We start from the raw sequence: 19,341 nt of genomic DNA, 5'->3' as shown, positions 1-19,341 counted from the left end.
AGAAAAAAAATTCTGACATCTATGATTAGGCTGCCCAGAGTATCTTTAACCCTTTTCTACATTTTAGATCTTATATATACTCTTTTTTTTTTTTTTTTTGAGATAGAGTCTCACTTTGTTGCCCAGGCTAGAGTGCCGTGGCATCAGCCTAGCTCACAGCAACCTCAAACTCCTGGGCTCAGGCAATCCTCCTGCCTCAGCCTCCCAAGTAGCTAGGACTACAGGCATGCACCACCATGCCTGGCTAATTTTTTCTATATATTTTAAGTTGTCCAGTTAATTTCTTTCTATTTTTTTAGTAGAGACAGGGTCTCGCTCTTGCTCAGGCTGGTCTGGAACTCCTGAGCTCAAATGATCCACCCGCCTCGGCCTCCCAGAGTGCTAGGATTACAGGCGTGAACCACCACGGCCGACCTATACTCTTTATTTTTAAAAAGCCTATACAATCTTCTGAAATAAGAAGAAAATGCTTTAGGTTTCCATTTGTTCCTATTATAAACCAACACTATGATGAAGTTGCTTCTTAAACGTAAAGATTTCTTTAAGTGCATTTCCATGAACTATTTCTTAAAATTTTTCCCAATTATAAAGGCACACTCAAGAGAACTTTCCGCAAACATTTCTAACGCAACACAAGAGATGTAATCTTCTTTTTTAAAAAAGTTGAATACCACCATTGGAAATATGGTAGAGAAAAAAGTCAAACTCCTGTAACAAACTCTATCCTGGTATGGTTTCACTAATGCTGAATACAAATATAAATGAAATATCCTGCCCGCAAGCATGTGATAAAAACACTCATCAACCTCTCTGGAATCAGAAAATGCAGAGACATTTTGCTAACATGGGAGGATGTAGGTGTCACACACACCATTTTCCCTCACTGTTTTCCCTCCATGCTCCTAAATCTATGTTTCCATTAGAAACACTTTTTTTTGTTAATTCTGGGAGGATTAGAATGTTTACAGTCAAAACTGGGGAGATAAAGATGATGAACAGCTGCCAACAGGCAGAACAACACAGCTATTGATAGTTTAGTATAGCTTAGCAATATTCAGATGTTCTTTTCATATAGAGTAAGTGATATATAAGCTGAACGCATAAAAAAAGTACACAAGAAATTTTAAAATTGCAACTAGCCAATTGCTCTGTAGTCTCTTTTCACCTTAGTAATCCTAAGAGCTACTCTTGTCAGAACAATTTTCTGGCCTGGACACACCAAGCTAAGCCCTGATTTCCGCCTCCACTTGCCTTCTGCGCCGAGGGCGATCTGCACAGACCTCCCAGGGAGGCCCCGCTTCCTAAAACGCAGGCTTCTTTCACGTCACCAATTGGTCGGACATCCTAATGGCTCCCGGGCCTAGAGGATGGTCTTCTGAACTACCTGCCCTGGCCAGCCAGACCGTTTAATCTCGCGCACCTGCACGTTGGAGATTGTACCCAGCCCCCAAGCCTCGTGCCATCATCGCGTGGCCACCCACCGGGCTTGGAACCTGCGCAGAAGCCTAGATGCTCCTTCTCGGTCTCACGCGTCCTGCTACTTGGGGACACATTCCGCATGTCACAGCCCAAGCAGCTGTTCCATCCGGTTCCGGTTCCGGTTCCGCATCCCACGCTTTGCTAACCTCCAGCCCTCCCCCCGCCCCCAACTCCCGTGAGGACAACTTTCCGGCCTTTGCTAAGTCCTGGTGATTTATTGAAGCCTTCCCTCCTGCCCACCTGGCCAGGTGACTGCAGCCCACGGCCATTTCTGTTCTACCCCACCCCACCCACCTTTGGGCCGTGTCCTCTGCCTGGCAGAAGTGAAGCCCGCCCTGGGGCATCCCTTGGGCTGCAGGTGTGTTAAAATCTGTTTCCATCTCATCCCCGGTTAGAATAGGCTGTGAGAGTGGAGGGTTTGGGCACACGTTGCATAGGACAAGAGCAGGTGCAGCGGGCAGTTCTGCAGCCCTGGACCGGAATGCAATGGGCGCCGGCCTTCCTGACCGCTCCCGGCGCGCTGCCGCCAGCAGGGAGACTTCTCCAAGAAAGGGACGGGAGGAAGAAGGCTGGAAAACCCACACAACCACCTCCGGCCGGCACTATAGAGCACTCGGTTGGTCTCGGGCTCCCGCGCCTGCCAGGGCCCCCGGGGCGGACGGCCGCTGGGGGGCGCCCTACTCACAGCACAGGTTGCTCCACCAGGGCATGGCACGCGCCGCCAGCCGGCAGGGGCAGCCCGACAGAGGCCCGCGAGGCCGGGCCCGTCCCTCGCCGCTGCCCCATCGCGGGACGCAGGCTGCGGCCGGGCGCCGGGGGTGCTGCTGACAAGGGCGCCCCCTGGGGGCCGCCGCGCACGTCACAGAGGACCGGGCCCCCGGGAAGCCGCCACGGGGGCCGCGCATCAACCCACCCGGGCTCTTCAAGCCCAGGCCCAGTCGAGGCCGAAGACCACCCTGGCCACACGACCGCCAAACTGCCGCTGGCGCAGGAGCCGCCGCTCGTACCCTCCCCGCAAGCAGTAGGCTCTGAAACCCGCGCTGGGCGCAGCCGTAAAAGCTTTAAGTTCTTGAATACTAAGACAAGAACTGGGGACGAGAGCCATCAAAAGCTATCTATCAGCTGGGCGCGGTGGCTCACGCCTGTAATCCTAGCACTCTGGGGGGCCGACGCGGGAGGATCGCTTGAGCCCAGGAGTTCCAGACCAGCCTGAGCAAGAGTGAGACCCCATCTCTACTAAAAATAGAAAGAAATTAGCCAAACAACTAAAAATAGAAAAAATTAGCCGGGCATGGTGGCGCGTGCCTGTAGTCCCAGCTACTCGGGAGGCTGAGGCAGGAGGATCGCTTGAGCCCAGGAGTTTGAGGTTGCTGTGAGCTAGGCTGAAGCCATGGCACTCTAGCCAGGGCAAGAGAGTGAGACTCCGTCTCAAAAAAAAAAAAAAAAAAAAAAAAAGCTTTCTATCACAGCAACAGAGCCTTACAGCTCCAAGGAAGAGCTCACGTGGTCCCTCCCTGGTTTACAAGGGAATATATACTAACTTCAAAAATGGTCATAGGTGAGGATGCAAAATGGTACAGCCACTTCGGAGGACAGTCTGGCGGTTTCTTTCAATACTAAACATTTTCTTACCATAGGATCCGGCAATCTTGCTCCTTGGTATTCACCGAAATGAACTGAAAACTTACGTCCACACACACAAAAAAAACTGCACACATACGTTTATCGTGGCTTTACTCCTAATTGCTAAAACCTGGAAGCAACCAAGATATCCTTCAGTAGGTGAGTGGATAAACTATGGTACGTGCAGACAATGGAATTATTCTATTCAGAGCTGAAAAGAAATGAGTTATCAAGCCATGAAAAGACATGGAGGGAACTTAAATGCATATCACTAAGTGAAAGAAGCCAACCCGAAAAGGCTACATACTGTATGATTCCAGCTATATGATATTCTGAAAAAAGGCAAAAAACTAAGGAGACAGTAAAAAGGTCAGTGGTCACCAGGGGTTGGGCAGAGGTAGGGATGAATAGGAGGTGCACAGAGGATTTTTAGGGCAATGAAATTACTGTGTATGATACCATAACGGTAGACACATGTCATTATATACTTGTCCAAACCCACAGAATGTACAACACCAAGAGTGAGTCCTAACATGAACTATGGATTTTGTATGATAGTGATGTGTCACTACAGGTTCATCAACTGTAACAAAGGTACCCCTGGTGGTAGCTGGGTGTAGGTAACAAGGGAGGCTTTGCACATGCGAGTGCAGGGGTATATGAGAAATCTCAGTACCTTCTGCTCAATTTTGCTGTGAACCTAAAACTGCTCTAAAAATGGTCCTATGACTTGGCCAGTGTCATTCAGCAGGTGTGTGGCATCTCTAGAGGGCCAAAGGCTCACTGGGAAGCACTTAAGAGTCAAGGTACTAAAAAGGAACAAAACACAAAGTGTGTCTTTTTGAAAGAAAAGTCAATTCCACACACTTTCCAAATATAAACATTCTTATTTTCCACAAATCATTACAACTGTTTATAATTCACTGAGTACCACTCATGACAAGAACAAGTATTTCAACATGTCATCTCCCACTCTTAGATGGAAAAATGGATGTATGTCTAATGTGGACAGCAATTTAAATTCTATTTCAATGTGAAAAGCAGAGTTTATTCATGGTTACAGTCATGCTTTAAAAAAAAAAAAAAGAAGTTGAGCATACATACATCCTACCCACCCACTCGCAGTCTGGGATTGACTCACAGTCAGTGGTTGAAACTATCACCTAACCATAATTTTGCAATTATCAAGGTAAAGACTGGATAAAGCAAGAATCAACAGGTGCTAAATGAGGATGGAGGATACGATATTTACATGTTTATTAGTTGAAAGAGAAGGGGGAACCTAATTCTCCAATGGATAAATCGGACAACCACCGTAACATCAACCTACAAGGGACAGACTGGCATCATGCGCAATACCGAGAGAAAGACACAGCGTCACCTCTGCAGTACTCTGGCTAAGAATGAGTAACCTAAATTGAGTCAGGAGGACACAAACACAAAATAAGGAATGGGGTGGACATGGGGGGAGGAGAGCTATATGCTTTGAAAATACCAGTGTCTCAAAGACAAAGGCTACAGAAATATTCCAGATTAAAAGAAGCTAAAGGGACATGATACCACATAATCCCTGCCCCTGGGTGGATCGTGTAACGCAGGGGGAACACTAAGAAGGAAATTATTAGATTAACTGACCAAACTGGAATATGAAAGCAGATTATAGAAAAGTATTGTAATAATGTAAATATGTGATGTCAATAACTGTACTGTGGTTATGAGAGGGAATATCTTCATTCTTAGGAAATACACATTGACATATTTAGGGATAAAGGACCATCATGTATATAACTTACCCTCAAATGCTTCAGAAAAATTTACATCCCATGCCTAGCCTACATAAGACAATAGAAACCTGTGCGTCAGTGTTTGTTTTCCAACATAGAAAGAGTAAATAACAAAGCAAAAGAGGTGCAATGTTAATAACAGGTGAATCTGGATAAAGGGTATATGGGTGCTCTCCATACTATTTTTATTTTTGCAATTTTCTTTAAGTTTAAAGTTATTGTTTTTTAAAAAATCACTCAGGAGAATGCACTTAAAGATGCAGATAACTAATAAAAATATAGAAAACAACAAAATGGAGAGTGATGATTTACCCTACCTGATTTTAGAGAAGGACATTAGATCTTTGCCTCACATTATATACCATAATATAAATTTTATCTATGTATTAAATAATAGAAAAACTACTCACCTTTCCCCCCAAAAAAGAGAGAATTCAGGTAAAGGGGAAGGAGATTAAAAAGCAGAAGTTTTGGAGACATATTGGTGTTTAAATTTAATTGGTGTTAAAGTAGCTATGTCACTCACTTGCACTGGTCTTTTGGGCAAGTTTCCTAAAATCTCTGAGTGTCCTCACCTATGACATAAGTCACCACCGGTACACCAGAAGTATCATAGTAGATTATAGATTACAGATATAATAATAAAAACTCTAGTAACTTTTCTTTGCTTCATTTATTTTCTTCAAAATAGAGCAACTCATTTTTAATTACTTTTTGCCAATTCTAAAAGCAATTTATATAAATTGTAGAAGACTTTAAAATACAGAAAACTGGGGGAAATTTCCGTAAAGACAATGTAATGTGCAGGCTGGGTGCGGTGGCTCACGCCTGTAATCCCAGCACTTTGGGAAGCCAAGATGGGAGGTTTGCTTGAGCTCAGGAGTTCCACCCCAGCCTCAGCAACATAGCGAGACCTCGTCTCAACAAAAACATTTAAAAATTAGCCAGGTGTGATGGCACACGCCTTGTAGTCCCAGCTACTTAGGAAGCTGAGGCAGAAGGATCACTTCAACCTGGGAGTCGGAGGTTACAGTGAGTTGTGATCATGCCACTGTACTCCAGCCTGGGTGACAGATAAGACTCTGTCTCACCAAACAACACCAACGGAATAAAAACCATGTCCAGAGATGATCACTATTCACATGTGTGGGTTTTTTTCTGAATAGTCTTCAAAACTATGACACAATGGGTATACATTTTACTTTTATATCTCCCTATTAGACAGTATGTGTCAGTCCAGTCCTTCACTATCACGCTTGGTCACATTCCCAGGGATAAAATCATTGTCCAAATGTCTGGACGAGCGTTTGAACAGAAGAGGGCAGTATTGAACAGCTTTCTAGTTTCCACTAAACTCGAAGGTTCCTGATCTGATCTTCAGCGCCAGAAGACACTGCAGGAATCCACCATACAGAAAGTTGAGGTGCACTTTCAAATTCTAGAGTTACATGTCCCATTTCACCTATTTTGACCTCTTTGGCTTCCAACATCAACATTTCAGGGGGAGGAAAGGGACACAAGCATCTCAAGTTAGTTCCCCATCTTTTCTTTTTCTTCATTTGCACCATGTAAAGATACAGGTCCTCTAACCTCATTTGGGACCAAGTTTGGGTCAAACGTGGCCACGCCCTTCTCCCTGTGCTGACCTCCCCTTCCTCACCTTCTCTTCCTCACTTGTTTGCTTCACCCAGCCCACTGTACACAGTCCACCAAAATCACTCACGTCCCAGGCTCTGGCTGGAAGTGGCAATCCCCAGAGGAGACCATCACCATTCCTACCCTAATTTGTGATTAGCAGAAACCTTTAAAGGAGATTTTTACTTGCTCCCTGCATGCTGGTTCTGAATGAGTTACAGATCACAGTTTACTGAGCAAAGAGGCTGTTAAATGCAATAAAAAAAAAAAAAGCAGCCTGAAAGATGTGGGGGTGCCAGGGAGGAGAGGATCAAACCAGCAGGGAATAGGTGATTGACAAGAGGCCTCCAAAAATAACAGAGAGGGCTTCCAGGAAAGACAGCAGAGTCCTCACTTGATCAGGCTTGGCAGAGTGGAATCCATTCACCACTACGCTTCATCGTGACCTTCCAGCAGTGAGCTTACTTTTAATTTACGACTTCAAAACCTCCTCTGCTATCATTTCTGACACATGAACGATAATTTTTATCTGCCTTAAATTTGTCCGATTGGCTAGGAAAAGGAAAATCAAAAATCAGTCCTGGAAGCATCAGATATGGGAGTGCACTTTCTTGATACCCAAAAACTCCTTCCACAGAAACAACTGGTTTTAGAGTGGGCCTTTCTCACAAAATGTATAATTATTGCTCATGTGCACCTGAATTACAAACCATTTTTTAAAAAATATTGCTACAAACCCAACATATCTCTCAGACATCCACAAAGTCCAAACACAGTGCTCATTTACTCATTTATGCATTCACTGATACCAAGTGAGGTTCAGCTAGAAACAACTCCATGATTTCACTAGGTTATCAAAGACGACCAGAGTATTACAAAGGGGAAGGTGGGTGTGTCCACTGGAGAGCCCTCTGGAGGCCGAACTGGTAGGCACTTCTATCTTCATACTGTGCTGCTAGTCTCTGGGCTTCTCCCGCTCTAGAGACACAGGGGCAGGAAAAGAGTATAATCCTCCCTGCAGCCCACACCCCCATCTACACCACCCTAAACACAGTCTTGGCAGCGCACGTCTTGTGTCGACAGGTTTTTCCACATGAACCATTAGTGAAAACAACATCATGTGTGTCTTGCTTCTCAAAAGAACATTACTACAGAAACCAAGTATTTCTTCTACTCCCTTTCTTTCTGGATGGAAACACTAATCACATGCTTGTGTGAGAGCGTGCCAGTATGTTGGAAACATTAATTGGAAAAGAAAAGATAGTTTTAAAAATGCTATAGGAAGAGCTTGCACTCACTTAATTCTCTGACTACACCCCAGAAGGAGGGATCCTTAGCATGGACACATAGTATACAAGATGCAATAAGGATAAAGGCTGGACACGGATGAAGCCGCTGGTGCTGTAACATTCAGGAAGGAATGATAAAGACTGTGTAGGCTTTTTGCTTTATGTTTTTCTAAGACGAATGAAAGGTAGCCTTGAATAATAAGTGTGGAAAGTGAAATGAAAAAACATATTTCCTGGAGTGAACACCTCTCACCATATTTTTAAGAGTATAAACTATCCTCAGTTACTACATTAAAATTATAACACATCCTTAATAACAATCTGTGTGTTTTTTAATGTTTTAAACAGCTCTGTCATAACAAGACCTTGCAAGCTAAAAAAAAAAAAAAAAAAAAAGCCCTATGGAATATTAACAAAGTCAAATAAATGTGAAAATATATGAAAAGTTGTACCTTTAGTGATAGTAAGAAACCAAAACGTGAAATCATTTCATGTACAGAAATCCCACTTTGGCTGAGAATTGTTGAAGTGTTATCTTCTACTAACCTCCGTTTCACTCCTGGCAAATATTCTGTTAATCTCAATGTATAAACCAATCACAAGAGATCTATACTGTGTATATGCAAATATATGTTTTCTTTGCAAAACTACCCGTAATTCCTGCCTGCAAAGTTTCAAAGGCACCACGACCCCAAAGAGGGCAAAGCTATGGTGGTGGACCCTGCCCCCTACCCAACGCCCCTCCCCCAGGCTGTCACACTGTGACAGCAATCAGTGTGTCCCAAAGCTGCAGGATCACCTTTCTTTCCTCACTCTTCCAAATACTTAGAGATTAAGAGAAAAAAGTCTAACTTGTTTTCTTTTACTTTACAGGCTTAAAAGGAAAAAAAAAAAAAAAACTTTAAAGAAATATGTTGTATAACATATTACAAAGTTGTAATGTTTTTTATCCAAAACTTCGCCATCGTGTTTCGGCGACACAACCATCATTTTTGGCTGAGAAAGAGTGCAATATTGCAAAAATTACACATTCTTTTTTTAGGTTTAGTATAACCAGTGCTCTCCATCCCCAGGCACAACAGAACGGCTTATGGTGACATCTGGAACTAGTTAACTTTCCCCCAAGATTTGTAGCATTGTCCTGGAACTTTTCCAGGAATTCTCTGCATTCTAAATCCATCCCTTATATCCTACACACCCAACTCCCCCTGTTCTAAAGCTCAATAACCACAAAACCTCCAAGCAGTGATAGTTAGCTGGGACTCAAACTCAGAGAAGCAAAACCCTGAACAGGAGCATACAGGTGACATCATCATTGCCCTCGGTCTTCATAGTGATGTTTCATGATCGCTTAAACATTTGGGTAGGCATTTGGGTAGGTAAAAATGTGAGCATCACTAAACAAACATTAACATCTTCTACACGACCAGAAAGAGGTCTTTTACAAGGTACTCTATAGTTATGCTCTTACTAGTTGTGAAACCTTCGGTAATTTACCAAACCATAAGAAACTTACTTTCATGTTAAAAAGGGTGTTAAGCAACCGCTTTCTCCAGGATTATTGTGAGGAATAAATGATAACATCCACAAAGTGCTGAGCAGCACCTGACAGCGTCGGCACTCACTAAGCGGTACTTATTAATCTAGCAGTTGTGAAGGTATCAATTTCATGTCTCGCAAGTTTCTTGACAAGGAATCTGCCTCTATAGCAGATTAGAAACAGCTATGTGCAGGCCACTTTTTTTCTGGTCTTGTAAAAATGACTTGCATAGGGAAGCACACTATAAGAAATCCAGAACTAACATGAATGTTAAAGGATTATTTCTTTCCCAGTTCAGAGATAAAGAAAAATGTCCTAATGATACTCTACAGTTTGCAAAGTATCGATGTTATCGATCTCAATAATGTGTGTGAGTTAGGGAAAATAGGAAAGATATTTGCCTAATTCAAAAAGTTTTTTTTTTTTTTTTTTGCTGCATGCCACTAACTCATGGGTGGGAAAGGGGGGACATCGTCATCATGTCAAATCACTTATTTTCTAATTTCCAAGCTAAGTTATTGCAAATAGGATATGAGGGGAAAAGAATGGCAATAGTATGTAACGTGGCAATAGTATGGCACAGGCATAGTATGTAACGTGAATAACCAATCATTTCATAATTCAAGTTCTGCTGTATTCATTTCAGTGTTTAAATGACAGCTTTTCCCTGCTTTCAGAAATGAAAACTTGTTCCTAAGTAGTTCCAACAAAAATGCCATCAGTCCTGTTAATTAATTGTGGAATTTAAACATACATCACCTTGAATAACATAGTACTAAAGAGGACTACAATTATTTAAGTGAGTAATGCCAAAGCAAGAGACTTTTAATATTTAATCCTTACTAGCAATTTTAAAAGTCCTTGTTTTTCAAGATTCTGACCAACTTTTTAAAGGATAATAATTATAAACCTTTCTTACCAGGATAACTTGCAGAGGAAAAACATGGCAGCTGAAACTTCCTTTTATTTTTTACTTCTTCCACTATAAAATGCTTATTTACTGTTATATTTTTGGAGTCAACATTTTTTGTGCATTTTCTTATTACCAGGAAAATTTTTGAGCAAAATTTTGCCACATTCTCATACCTACACTGTAGGAAAAGTAAATTCAGAAAGCAATAGAGCCAATTACTTGAGTTTGCCTTAGAAATTAGTCCTTCCAAGGGTTTTTATTCATTTATCATTCCATTGGGATTATCAGAAACAACCATTAAAAGCCCCCCTCAAGTGCTCCAAGTTTATTAACCCTTAATTACTGCTAAAATGGACCACCTTCTTTTCCCATAAGAATCTCAGCATGTGATAAACTAATCAAATAGGACTGTAATAAAAATCATATTGTGCACAAAAGTTACCCAGAAAAGGTCATGATTTTGGAAGCACCACACCCCAGCTTTAATTCCCCAAAAATCACACTTCCAGGCAGACTTTGTCATAGTTGGGCATCTGCATATTTCATTCATAAAAAAATTAATGATCTGGGGGGAGGGAAAATGGAGGATTTTGTGTTTTTAATTTTTTCATTTTTATAGTCTATTTACTAATAATTTTTATATATCATGTAAATTTGCATGCTAGGTATTAGTAGAAAGGCTAGCCAAGTCAGCTTGGGGAGGGAATTTTAAGGAAATCTCTCAACGTAAACAAGCTAATCTATAGGAAGTGAGAGATATTTTTAGTTTTGCTAAACTTTCACATTCATTTAAAATTCCATAGGAGGACAAGGCTTTGCAGAAGCAGTTACACTGAGAAAATTTTTAAGTCTTAGAAATTCTATATTGCGATTTTAAAAAAGTACACGTAGACTTTGCAACAGTGATCTCAAATATTTAAAGAAGAGCTGTTCTTATAAATCTAAATTAACAAACAGAGTTTACTTTTCTTGATGGGGGGTAAAGGAAGAGAGGAAGAGAAAACACCGAGGCTCTAAGGAGTCAGGGCACAGTACCATTGCATAATATTATCAAATGTCAAGTTACTGGAGCCGTAAGTGCATTCCTAGTGTGACGCATGTCATTTATTTGCAAAAAGTAGGTATTAAATACTATAATTCATACTCATGGCCAGATTCCTAGAAAGCAAGCTTAAGAAACATACATTTTTTTACTATTCATCACCTAAATGATGCTGCCTGCTAGCCACAATTTTATAGTAACTATGGGTTTATTAAAACTACCACTTAAGCCAGAGCTAAAATTTTAGTTCCCTAAACCACCACATGCACCTTTATTGAAAGTTCCTAATAACCAAGTCAAAATGCTAAACACTTGTACTTTTTCAAAAAGAGGTATTTATTTTGTTTATGACTACAAGAGATTAAACTTTCGCAACCTGTGTTCAAATTCACACCAATCTGACATGTTTCTATGCAGTTGGCTGCTGTTGTTCCACAATCCTTAAAAATATTTATATACATATATAAATATTTAAAATATATATATATTATTTTTATATATCTAAAGTCTCCATAGGCACCGTTAGATTTGTTGAATTTCTGCTGGGCCACAGAGAGACTAATGCTCTTCTGATCAAAAAGTCAGCACACAGGAAGAATCCATGCCAATAAATGCCCAGCCACTGACCTTGGAGGCTCTCCACAAAACGCACATTTAGATGCAAGAAAGCGCTTTTCTCGCCCAGCGCCTGCCATCCATCGAGCTGGCGTGTGCCTTACCTGTGATCGTAATGGTCCCCAGCATATTTCAAACCGCACAGCTGCAAAGAACCGGCGCAGCCGGTCCTCGCCCTCCTTTGGCAGCTGGCTGAAGCCTGGGCGCCCTTCCTGCCAAGCCCGTGCGGTCTCGGTGGGATCAGAAAGAACTAAGCGCCAAGCCACCCCCGCAGGGTCGGGGAGAGAGTGGAGGTGCCCTCGGCGCAGCAGCGCAGCGAGGCATCTCCCCAGCTAATTATAGGAAGGACCCCCCCCCCACCAGCCCGAGCCGGCCCCGCCCTCCAGCGCCCGGGGGCTCGGGAGCCCAGTGAGCACCTCTTCCCGGACTTGGCGCGCCCCTCGGGAGTCACGTGTCCCCTTCGGACGGCGAGAACCTCCCCCGCCCGGCGGGTCTCCCAGTGGTCAGCTGGCTCCTTGCAAACCTGGGCGTCAGCGTCCGGTGTGGACGCTCGCTGCACTCCGGCTCCAACCAACTCCTGTAGCTCAGTTTTGAAACTTACCGAAAGGACATCGCGCACAGATAGGAAACTCCCTTCAGTCTTTAACACTGCCTTGTGTATCCTCGCGCTGCTTTAAAGGCTGGCGAGGTGCAAAACACGGTTTTCTTGTTAGCACCTCCGGTATTTAATGTTTTCACCACCTGTTTCTCTCTCTCTCTCACACACACACACACACACACACACACACGCTGCACCGACCCAAGGACTGTTTCCTGAACTCCCTGAGAAGGGCTGTTCCGAGGCGAACTTTGTGTCTTCAGCACTTGATCGAGACAACTTTAAAAAGCAGAAATACTTGACCAGTACGTCTTTTTCTTTTTTAATAATGGTAGAAGTTAGCTAAACTTTCAGATCCAACTATGCCGTATCCCAATATATAGACACTATCCCATCTCTAACATGCAAGCACACAACGCGGAAATCAGAACCTACGTTCAAAATTTGGGAAATTTCAGGCAGCCCTAGAATTCTTCAATTCTTTCTCATGGTACCTTCAGATTTGTCCTTTATAGAGACACGAGTGACACATGTGTCAGTGTGTTCTTGCAATTTTAGTATGCCAATTTTCTGTCTGAGCAGGCCCATTAGGTCCCCTGGGTTTATTCCCATCTTTTCATCCTTTTTCTATTTATCACTTCATGCCTTGTCTGTCTGACCCCATTAGCTCCGGCTCTTCCCCTAAGCAAACAAAAAGAAACGTTGGCTATCGCTCTTCCCTTCAGACGTGAAGGTCCCCTTCATTACTGCTTGGGGCCGGGGAGGGCCCGCGGCGCTGCTCCTCCTGGCCACCAGGGAGCGCTGTGCACCACATTCAGGCCCACAGCGAGTGAAAGTGAAGGCCGCTTCCTTGCTAGCAACCAGACTTTGTTACAAAAATCATCTTCAGCCTCTCCAAAGACCTAGTTTCCGTCTAGTATTCCGGGAAACACCCAGGCTGGCAGTCATAGGGAGTGAGGGGCCTTGTCCTGATTTGGTGAGATACTGCCTGGGAGCTGATTCCCAGTCCAAGCCACTTAGCAGTTTCCTTAACCTTTCATCTTCCCTAGAGAAGTCTCAACTTTAGTTCACAATTGCTGCAATTACAAGGAGAGTCTGGTGTGTGTGAAGTGCTGCTGGTACTAATGGTCCCTCTGCAATCTACAGAGCTAAAGGGGCAGGGCAGCTTGGCCATTCCTGTCCTCCCAACACCTATGCCCCCAATTCCAGCCCCGGAGTGTCCTGGCTGTGCGGCTCACCGTAAAGAGCACCCCAGAGGCTACATTAGTCTTCTACATCAAATGAGCTCCTTCCCCAGAGCTGTCTTCAGGGATCTGAGGTCTCAGTTCTGCATCATTTCTCAGCACCAAAGGCTGGGGACAGCACAGGGCTATCATCTTGTGCCACCTTTGAAACCCCATGCTCAGCTTATGAGTAGCCCATTGAAGCTGACCTTGCACTGCTGTTATCACCAGCTCCTTTGCTTTCTATGAGTCCAAATTCTAACAAAAGGACAAGGAGAAAATTTCACTACTTACAAATGCAATAATACCCACAACAACATGTAGAAAGGTAACTGGTTTTGCTGTTCAATTTTGGCACTTAGAACTTTTTTTCTTTTTATGGCATTGGTGAAGACACTATCTGACATTCTTAAAGAGGCAGTTAAAACCACCAGGCAGAGCAATAGATCATGTGACAAGTTGTGGCCTCTCTTAGCGGACAGTTCTCCTTTGATCTCTACCTCTAAGAGTGATCGAGGACAGGGTGCATGGTACAGCTGCTCAGTAAGCTCTGTGTGTCTGAATTTACAAAGAAAAGTCATCAGTCAGGATAAAGCAGGAGTGAAGATCAGACGTAAGGTCAGTGGACAATGCAGGAAGCTTTCTTTTGTTATCACTTCCATTCTCTGTTAGTTTTTGTGAAATCAGAATTTTTAGAGGAAGACACCACCCCCAAAGCAAAAATTATCGGAAAATGTTTACCATATCATAAATAGGTGGATAATAGAAAAAGTGTTTTCCCAAATCTGCATGGTTCATTCAACAAATATTTACCAAATTCTTGCTTCGTATTTATTAATATTATGCTAAATACCCAAAGATACAATGAGATATTGTCCCTGGCTGGAGGGAACTCAGTCATGGGTGGTGGGCAGGCCCAGAGGTGGGGTGGGCATGCTCTGGTTTGGCTCACTTCTGAGATAGCACTTGAACTATCCTCTGAAAGGCTGGGAGGGACAGCCCTACCTGGGGCACAGAGAAAGGCAGTCCACATGCAGGGAACAGCATGAGCAAAGACATGAACAGCAGGACATTTATGGAATCAAGAGTGAGTTCCAAAACATCACACATACGCTATAAAGATATACAACTATTACGTAGTACCCATGATAATTAAAAATAAAAATATTTTTTTAAAAAGCGAGTTCCTTATAGAGCAGAGCCTACTTGGGGAGGCCAGGGCAGGCAAGAGGGGAGAAAGCCAGAGACATAACTGGAAATGAGACTGGAAATATTATACTATGAAGGGTTTCAAATGACATGTTTATAACATTGTAACAAATAATCCAATTTAAAAAATTGGCAAAGAATCTGAGTAAACATTTCTCTAAAGAAAACACACAAATGGCCAATGAGCACATGAAAAGATGTCCAACATCATTAGCCATTAGGGAAATGCAAATCAAAACCACCTCACACCCACTAGGATGACTATAATAAAAAAGATAACTATAAAGCTGATGTGTCTGGTTAGAAAAACAATAAGGAAAAAAAGACAATAACAGGAGTGGAGAAATTGCTGATGGGAATGTAAAATGTTACAGCTGCTTTGGAAACAGGCTGGTAGTACCTCAAAATGTTAAACATAAGATTTCCCACTTATGACTCACCAATTTTCCTAGATATCTACCCAAGAGAAATGAAGACATACATGCCCACAAAAACTTGTCCATGAATGTTCATAGCAGCATTATTCATATTCACCAAAAGTGGAAGCAACCCAAATGTCTATTACCTCATGCAGAGATAAATGTAATTTGGTATATCTAGCTATGCAATTGAAATTATGCCATAACATGGATGAATGCTGAAAAAAAAATTTAAGTGAAAGAAGCTAGTCACAAAAGAGCACACACTTTAATTCCATTTATAGGAAATGTCCAGAAGAGGCAGATCTATAGACATGACGTAGATGAATGGTTACCTAGGCTGGGGAGGTAGGAAGACACGGAGTGGCAGCTAACAGAGACAGGGTTTCTTTCTGAGGTGATAAAAGTGTTTCCTGAGTGCTCGCTGCAGCAGCACATATACTAAAATTGGAACAATACAGAGAAGATTATCAAAGAAAAAAAAAATGTTCCCTGATTAATTGTGGTGATGGCGGGACCACTCTGTATATATACTAAAAACCACTGAATTGTATACTTAAATGGGTCACCTGCACAGTATGTGAATTATATCTCAATAAAGCTGGTTGGTTTGTTTGTTTAAAAAAGAACTTAGGGGCTGGGCACAGTGGCTCACGCCTGTAATCCTAGCACTCTGGGAGGCCGAGGCGGGTGGATCGTTTGAGCTCAGGAGCTCGAGACCAGCCTGAGCAAGTGTGAGACCCCATCTCTACTAAAAAAAAATAGAAATTAGCTGGACTAGAAAAAATTAGCCGGGCATGGTGGCGCATGCCTGTAGTCCCAGCTACTTGGAGGCTGAGGCAGGAGGATCACTTGAGCCCAGGAGTTTGAGGTTGCTGTGAGCTAGGCTGACACCACGGCACTCTAGCCTGGGCAACAGAGTGAGACTCTGTCTCAAAAAAAAAAAAAAAAAAAGAACTTAGTTTTTGTTCTGAAGACTACAGAGAGCCACTGGAGGTTGAGAGGCAGGAGGTCGTGGCACCGAATTTGAATTGTGATTTAGAAAAGGCACCTGGGCAGTGATGACAGGGAGGAAGACTCAGAAAATGGGACAGATGGAAGCAGAAGTGACCAAGGTAAGGAAGGAGTCAGAAGATCCAGGGCCCAATGGCTGGAAGATGCAATGCGAATCTGTGAGGTCACCAAATGGGACAATGTCCATCAAATAAGAATGGGCTAGAGCCCTAAGGAAGAGGCGTCTGGAAAAGAACCTTGAGACTGGACACAGGTTAGAGGCAGTCGAGGAAAAGGCGGCATCAGAAGCCAAATGTGGAGAGGCTTAAAAAATGGAAGCAGTGGCCACAGTGTGACGTGTCCCAAAGCGGGACTTAGAAGAGAACTGGAGGGGCCTTGCGTGCTGGCAGCTTAGAGGCCAGAACCAGCGGACAAGTGACTGCAATGAACATGACTGTTTTCCTTTCTCTTTCCTGAAAGGGAGGGGCCAGGGACCAATACACCAGAATTAGCATCAATATTAGGTTCATTAACTTCCTCCAAGGACCCTTAAGTATTTAACCCAAATATGAGAATCAGGGAACTGATTAGACTTACACATCAACTCCAACCCTCCCTGGTCTCTTCTTCTCTCATTTTCTCTTCAACCTGGCGTTACACTTTGAGGAAAATAAACCAAAAACCAGTAGGGTCTCTTTTCTTCGTACTGAAAGAGGACAGATCTAAGGGAGAATCTATGCCGTTATTATTCTTTTAAAATGCTCCAAGACAATTTAAAGTTGAATTAAAAACTGCCCCTCTTGAAGCTCTTTGCACACTGGAGCTAAGAAAGAAAAAATAACAAATGAAATCAAATAAAAGAGTTTAAAGTTAAAAAAAAAAAACTGCATCAAACTGGGTAACTATAAAACAAGAAGAGACCCTGAATCTAAATGACATCAGCAAGTGAGATACAGGACAGGCAGGCTCTCCTGGGCTCAGCTTACTTTCAGGTCTCTGCCCCATGCTATGAACACAGACAAATACCAGCTAATTGAATTTCATGGTCCAGCTGAATTGGACATGTTTGTATAGATATGGTTATTTCGATTCAAAATCCAAGACAAATAATCTGAAGAATAGTTCCTCAAAGGAACTGTTATGATACAATAGAAATGCCAAGAGGAGATTTAAAAACCACTTAAAAAGCAAGGAGAAAATAAACATTAAAAACTTAATTCAAACAATAAAAGTGATATAAAATAAATATTATTTCTCCCCTTATTGAATGCACATACATTTATTTCTTTGACTTGGCAATTCTATTTCTATGAAACATAACAAATGAGAAGTATAGATTCATGTACGAGATACATGTTTACTGCTTGAAATGTATAACATTTAAGGAACCTAAGTGTCCAAATAGTATGGAAATAGTATATCCACTTTTTTCAGTGGAATATGTGGAAAAAACAACATGTAAAGAGCCCAGAAAAGAAAAATAATAAAGACCAACCGTGAGGGAATTATAGGCAATTTCTGTCTCAATATTTTTCTACATTGTGCAAATCTACAACAAACCTCAGTTACTTTTATGATTGAAAGTCAAGCACATTGGCCACACATTGTCCACAACATTCCAGCACTGCCTAGGAAGTCCTGAACTCAAGGGGTGAAGCTTAGAGCAATACCTTTGATTTTCTAGCAAAAATGTGAGATGTTCTTAAAAAAAATCATGATCTTAAACTCTCCAATCACTGGAACTCTCCATTAGCAAACTGAAAACAGATTAAAGTGTGATCCTTTAAAAATAATGAAATGAGAAAAAACTTTTCCTACTAACAAATGTATTCAGGTTCATAGGAAGAGGAATCAAATTCTTTTCTGAGTGCCATGTGGTTCAAATCCACTATTCATCTTACGATTCTATGCACCTCTTGTTTCTGGTATAGTTAAAAAAGGATTCCAAGGTCTGAAAAGCTAGCTTCTAGATCTGCTTCTTCTGTTAGCTGTTTGACCAAGGCAAAGCACGTAAGCCTCAGGATTTCAACTGATGGGAGAATAAAACCACCAGTACTAGTGTTATTCTGAGGTGCAAATAAAGGTTTACACTAGCATCACTGAGTATATTCGAGAAGGAGAATATTAGCTATTATGCTATTATGCTTACCTTAAATCATGCATTCTCAATGAGGGTGATATTGCCCTCGACAGGGTAAAATATTGGCTCATGGGGTAAGGAGGGGCAAAAAAATCTTATTCTGTAAAGAGCAAGAATGTCTCTTTATCATCAGTTTCTCAGGAATGCATCCTAACAAAAGAAATATCTTATTATGCTGGAAGTAATCAACTTAATACGATGCCGACACATCACATCATTTGAATGGATTCCACATAGTACTTGGTGTGAGGCAAATGCCATGCCAAGTTTTGCCTTTTGGAATTTTGTGAAATTTTTTTTCCCAATTACAGGTTGAATATTCCCCATCCTAAATGACCAGAAGTGTTTCAGATTTTGAATTTTTTCAGATTCTGAAATATTCGCATTATGCTTACCAGTTGAGCATCCAACAAGTACTTCCTTTAAGCATCCTGTCAACGCTCAAAAAGTTTCAGATTTGGGGGCATTTTAGATTTTGGATTTTTTTGATTAGGGATATTTAACCTGTATTTTAATCCAAGGTTGGTTGAATCCACAGATACAGAACCTACAGATACGGAGGGTTGACTGTAATCTCAAAAAGAGAACAAAGAAAAAGGGAAATGGAAAAAAAATAATTTCCCAGCAATGAAGTATACGAGTTTCTAGAAAGAGCTCATGAGAACCCAGCATGTTGAATGGAAATGGATTCCACATAGGTATTCCTCCTTGTAAAATCTTTATAAGATTGAAAACCGAAAGGACTGTTCCCTTAATCAGAAGAGCATCAGATTCCACTGGCAATACATCTATAAAAATGACACTGGTGGAATCCTAATGTGTTTGAACATATTGAACTG

General features: G+C 42.1%; 1 protein-coding gene across 2 annotated transcripts in view; it reads right to left on the bottom strand.

Annotated features, from left to right (window-relative positions):
* Positions 1-19,341, bottom strand: part of AKAP12 (A-kinase anchoring protein 12) — an 85,998-nt gene that overhangs the window by 10,235 nt on the left and 56,422 nt on the right. The window contains exon 1 of one of the 2 annotated variants that reach the window (XM_069488210.1): positions 12,025-12,207. The exons of the other annotated variant lie outside the window; for it this stretch is intronic. Coding sequence (XP_069344311.1) covers positions 12,025-12,049 — 25 coding nt within the window. The 5' untranslated portion in view covers positions 12,050-12,207. Of the gene's footprint in view, positions 1-12,024; positions 12,208-19,341 lie in introns of those variants that run through there. 2 annotated transcript variants of the gene reach the window in all.

The sequence above is a fragment of the Eulemur rufifrons genome, chromosome 15 (genome assembly GCF_041146395.1).
Source record: "Eulemur rufifrons isolate Redbay chromosome 15, OSU_ERuf_1, whole genome shotgun sequence".
NCBI lineage: Eukaryota > Metazoa > Chordata > Mammalia > Primates > Lemuridae > Eulemur > Eulemur rufifrons.
This window is presented reverse-complemented; position numbering and strand designations above follow the sequence as displayed.